The 6,000-nt window shown below is 41.5% G+C and overlaps 1 protein-coding gene across 1 annotated transcript in view; it reads left to right on the plus strand.

Annotated features, from left to right (window-relative positions):
- The window catches only part of CHRDL1 (chordin like 1), a 50,092-nt gene extending 45,457 nt beyond the window's left edge, over nt 1-4,635 (plus strand). Inside the window, exon 12 of the mRNA XM_079961717.1 lies at nt 864-4,635. Coding sequence (XP_079817843.1) covers nt 864-994 — 131 coding nt within the window. The 3' untranslated portion in view covers nt 995-4,635. The remainder of the gene's footprint in view (nt 1-863) is intronic.
- The last annotated feature ends 1,365 nt before the right edge of the window (nt 4,636-6,000 follow it).

Genomic DNA, 6,000 nt, shown 5'->3' on the forward strand with positions numbered 1-6,000 from the left:
ACTTCATTGGCCGAGGGAGCCGGCGTACAGCTTCTGGGTCATATGGCCAGCATGACTAAGCCGCTTCTGGCAAACCAGAGCAGCGCACGGAAACGCTGTTTACCTTCCCGCCTGATAAACCTATTTATCTACTTGCACTTTGACGTGCTTTAGAACTGCTAGGTTGGCAGGAGTTGTAGCCATTATTGATGCCTTTGAAGCCCACAAGAGATTTTATTCAAGGGCTTCCCAATAATGCCTAGTTTGACATCAAGGCTACAGCAAAGAGTAGCAAAGTAGGCATATAAAGTTTACCATTGCACATACATCTCTCAATCTCTCTGCACTTCACAGTTCTAGAGTTGATGTTAGGCAACTGAATGGATGGACTGACTCCTTAAAGCCTTGTGGTTTGAGTTGATATGTAGTTCTTTCATTGGTATTATATCTATAACAAAAAGTTGCCGTGTGTTTCCTCACCTCTTAGCAGAACTGCTGCTATTCAAGCTTCCAGACAGGCAGCCATGTCCTCCTCCAATGATAACTATAGGTCACATCAACACCGTACATTTCAAGCACATGGCTTCTTCCAAAGAAGCCCAGAAACTGTAGTTTGTTAAGGGCACTGGGAACTGTAGCTCTGCGTAGGGCAAACTACAGTTTCCACGATCTTTTAGGGAACCGTGTGATTCTAATGTAAACCAGTGAGACCCAAATGTCTTTGGGATGAAAATTCTCTTAGGAAAGACATGAACGTATAGAGGCTCTTCCCATCAACCTTCTGGGGTTCAGATGTGCTTCCACATGATAAAAAGCTTCTCTGTGCTGTGACATATTTGGTGCCCCTGCTTTGAAGTGAAATATTTGTTTGTGTTTTGTTTTAGGCCAGTGGAAAATATTCAGTGAGGGAGAAGCTCAGATAAGCCAAATGTGTGAAGCTCGGGTGTGCAGGACAGAGCTGGAAGATTTGGTAAAGGTTTTGTACCTGGAGAAGTCTGAGAAGGACCACTGCTAAGAGACAAACGCCAGAAAGCCGATGAAGGCATGGATCTGCAGCTGGACTGCGGGCTTAATCTGCTTCTCCTAAAAGCCCTAAAAGCCAAACTTATAATGCAAGTCAATATTCATCTCATGCCCAATGTAACCTGCTCCTTCATGTAGATCTGTCTCAGGCTTTTCAGTATCTCTCCAGAAGACTTAGGAGGCTGTGTTACAAGCAGGAGACAATGGGAGGGTTTAGCTTCATGTAAAGGGTCGTGGCTTTACTGGTTTGGGAATAATAATAATAATAGTAATTAGATCCGGCAAGCTTAATGATCAAGGAAAAGGCCAAACAACAAAAATGAAAATGTTCTATATGCAGATCTGGAAATGACTCTGACAGCAATATTGGAGAGCTTGGAATATAAAGTGAGATTTCAGACTAACAGGTACCATGGCTTTTGGTGTAGTGCCTCTGGGGCTAATGACACATTACATGTTAAAATGTACAATACTGCCTTGATGCAGGTCTTGTTTTGTTTTGTTTTAAGAGCAAAGCAGCTTCAAGAGTGGGGGCAGGCAGGCAGGCAGGCAGGAAAGGTGCTTATCCCTCATCAACACAGATGTGGAAAACAACCCCCCTGCCCAGGTGGAGTAGCTTGGAGAAATGATTTTAGTCATCATCATCATCATCATCATCATCATCATCATAAAAAGGGCTGGTGATGAAAGGATTAAGCCAGATGCAGGGAACATTTTTCAGCTGAAGGGTCACATTTCCACATGCGCAACCTGCCAGGGGTGGATGTGGCGATGGATGTGACTCTTACCTTTACAGAGTAGGCTCCAGTCCAGCCATGCTGCCTTCTGGGCATGCATCTCTCTATCCCAGCAATCCAGGGATATTTTTACAGTTCATGGGACAGGCAGGGTGATGGGATTGTGGCTGGAGGAGAGTTCCAAGGGGCAGACAGAGAGGCGGAGGCAGGGCATAATTTGCCTCTGACCTTAGTTTAAGCACTCCCTGTCCATTCCCCTGCTTCTCCACTCTTAACCTTGCTTTCCGAAAACTGGCATCAGGGCGTTGTTGCGTGCATGAGCATGTATAGTTTTCCTGTTAACTGTGGAAATAGCAGACATTAACACAAATCACTCTGTTTTTCTACTAATTTGAGGGAAAGGCTCCTTTTTATTATTTTTTTTAAATAAATTTTTATTAACCGGCCAATCACATCGAATCAAACCACATCACATAGATTCCAAATTACAGTGCCGAATTTTTAAATTTTAAATTTTAAATCATTTTCACTCATTTCCAACTCGATATAGGTAGCTCAAAGCTGTATTCCTGTGGTCCCTTTTAGCATGCATCTTGGCCGCCAAGCAGCCTTAATGAAGTCATAATCCCTGGAGCACATGAAGAACTTTAAACTGCTTATGATGCTCTGCAGGGATGGAGAAGAGGAGAAAAAGAAATGGTGCATTTTATGAATGGTTTTTTTTAAGAGTAAATGGTAGGCCAGGGGGCCCAATCCTGTGCATTGAGTAGCTGGGAAATGAAGAGTTGCAGCTCCTTTACATGCATACTTCTGCTATTTAGTCTTTTAAAAATACATTCACACAATGTAACCACACAGTTAAGGGACCTTCCAATCATACCTTCAGCTGCTGTTTTTCCAGATTTTTCTGCGTGTTTCCACATGGCATCATTGTCATTCCATTGCTATTCTGCAACATTGCAGTCCTCAAGACTACTTTTTCTTCCGTCACAAAATTTCCAGCATTTGTGGAATTTCTGGAACAGTTCTGCAAGATCTGCGTTGTGAGGAAGGTGTCATGCAATTTCCCAATTTCTTTTTTTTTTGGGGGGGGAGGGGTGAGTTTCAGCAGTTTCTGTTTCCCATATTTCCCCTATCCTTTTTGATAGAGTGACACTAGAGGCTAGTTCAGTCTGAAGCAGTGAACTCAAGTAGTTCCTGCTGCCTATGCTCCTAAATTCCCATAGAGTCAGAATTCCAAGTGTTATATACCTACATGCACATGCACACAGACACCCCAGCTGCAAAAAGTCTATCAGTAACTTGTGTTTGTGCTCATAATTCTGAGATTTACTGGTTGGTGGAACAAGAGAATGGAAGAGGTGTGGCTACAGGCATAGAACTTTTCTCAATGTGAAAATATGATACCACCCTCCAAAGAACAATGACAAGTGACCAATGGGGTGGGCAGTCTGCTACAATTTCACTCCAGAAAACAAGAAGTAACAGTACCTATAGTGCTGTAAACAGTAGGTCTGGAAGAGCCTCCAGTTTGGCCTGGGGAAGGAAATATCATTTCTTGCCAGAACTGCAGGCCACATTCCCACTGATCCTTTCAACTATACTATGCTTCATGCATTAAGCTATGCTAATGGCTTCACTGCTATATCATTTGCACATGGCTTTCTAAGCAACCTCCCTGCCATCAGCTTCTGTCCATTGTTTCACACCATGTAAAACAGAAGGTAGGAGCTGATCAATATTTTAGTTATGATTCGTTTCAGGAAGGTAGCACTCACCAAAACTGGCAAATGCCACAGCAAGGAAGGGGCCTTACCTTAGTGGTAGAACTCACACTTTATTCCAGGTTTAGTCCCTGGGTTCACTCTCCAGGTAAGCCTGGACTGGGTGGGACTCCTGCTTGAATCAGTGGAGAGTCATTGCCAGACAGTAGTGCAGATCAGGGATAGCCAACGTGGAGCCCAGCGGATGCTATTGGACTGCAGCTCCCATCAGCCCTCAACTTCCATGGCCTATGGTCAGGAATGTGGAAGCTGTGGTCCAGCAACCTGGAGGACACCATGTTGTCTTGTCCCTGTTGTAGAGGATACTGAACTTGATGGTTTGACTCAGCAGAAGGCACCTGACTGCATCACAGTAAAGTTACGGCAACAGCTGGTGCACATTTGAAGTCTGCTGTGTGGGCTCTCATAGCCAAAGGCCTACTTTGTCAGGTGCAATGCTGGAGTTGTATCCAACACCCCATTTCCCCTTCCTCTGCTTCTCCCCATACATACACAAAGGCTGTTCCAGAGGACCCCCCCCCCAAAAAAAAAAAAACCCCATCTGGAACAGTTTTTGCATGAGGGGGTTGTAGCAGAGAGGGGAAGTTATGTTGTGCAAGTGGAAGTTGTTTTGCAAACAGAAGAGAAGCGTTGGATTTAGTCCCACCATAGCCAGAGTGGTCTACAAAGTGATTCTTCCCAGACATGGAAGTATAATCTGAAGCATCAAGCACCTCTCTCAGTGGAAACTTAATGAGCACTTAGGCCTAATTATTAGCAGATAAGGTGTGGTATACCTATTTCTGGAGTATACCACTGTGAGGTGGGAAGTTCATGGAAAGTGTACAGTACTTATTTTTTATTTTTGAAAGAAAAGTGAATTACTTTCTGTATTTGTGACAAGAAAGGTGGGGTGCAGACTGTGTATTTATTTGTATGATAACAACTTTTTAAGAAAAAGGAAGCACCAATATAGTGAGTTTGCTTAAGATTAACAAATATACACCATAGCCTGGGTTTAGGTTGGGCTTCTTCCCACCCACTTCCCAAGACACAAACTTGTAACCATTATTTATGTATTTGTTCTATCACTTTTATAAGTTAATAAACTTGAAGTTGTTCCAAACAGGAAAGTTTCTGTCTCATGGGGATGGGCCTAATGTGCATTTCATTGTGTTAGACAACTGCCATTCTGTAAAGCATTCTTTGACACAAAAGAGGCAACACATATTCTAATTTTGACAGTTTCTCAGAACCAACATCTATGTAATGTATTCTTTGCAGAATGAGCCAAACATTTTCCATTATCTATCCTGGTCTTTCCTCTAAGGAACAGAGGGAGACATGCATAACTTCCCCCTCTGTTTGGTCATTACCACAACACCATGAGGCATGTTAGTCAGTGACTGCTGGTGACCAATGAAAGGCAGGCTTAGCTGGGTTAGGTTTATTGAATTTATGAATCGCTTCCCACAACAAAAGTCCCAAAGTGATTTACAACAGGAATGTAAAACAGTAATAAATATACATAAACATGTTGAAACATAACCGGAGTAAAACATCCATTCATTGATGCTACCCTGGAAAAACAAAAACATGTTAGCCGGGTACCAAATGAGAAATAAAGTTGATGCCAGATGACCTCCTTGGGTAAAGCATTCTGTAGATGGGTTACTAATATAGAGAAGACCTTCCTGAATGGCCTCAGTTGATATCAGGGTCTAGGAAATTTCATTTGGGGAAAGGCGACTTTAGCTATCAGGGCCCTGAGCCACAGAAGGTCAAAAACAGCTGTTTGAATTGGGTTCAACAAAATCAGCAGTCAGTGCAGTCAGACTAGAACTTGTGCCTTCTTGTCCCAATTAACAATATAGCTACCACCTTTTGCACTTGCTGTAGTTCCTGAACTGTCTTCAAAGGCAGCCCCACAAACAATGCATTGCAGCAGTCATCATCAACAACACTTTATTTGCATTCAACAGACCATTTAATTTTATAAAAATTGACAAGTAATAAAAGTACACATTAATACAAATGAAAAACACAGAATTATAATGCTAAATGTGTGTGTGTGTAGATGATAGATAGATTAGATAGATAGATAGATAGATAGATAGATAGATAGATGATAGATAGATAGATGATAGATGATAGATAGATAGATAGATATAGATAGATGATGATAGATAGATAGATAGATGATAGATAGATAGATAGATAGATAGATAGATAGATAGATAGATGATAGATAGATGATGATAGATAGATAGATAGATAGATAGATAGATAGATAGATAGATAGATGATAGATAGATATAGATATAGATTGATAGATGATAGATAGATGATAGATAGATAGATATAGATAGATAGATAGATAGATGATAGAGATAGATATAGATAGATGATAGATAGATAGATAGATAGATGATGATGATAGATAGATAGATGATAGATAGATAGATGATAGATAGATGATAGATAGATAGATAGATAGA

Source organism: Podarcis cretensis (genome assembly GCF_951804945.1).
Source record: "Podarcis cretensis genome assembly, chromosome: Z".
NCBI classification, from domain to species: domain Eukaryota; kingdom Metazoa; phylum Chordata; class Lepidosauria; order Squamata; family Lacertidae; genus Podarcis; species Podarcis cretensis.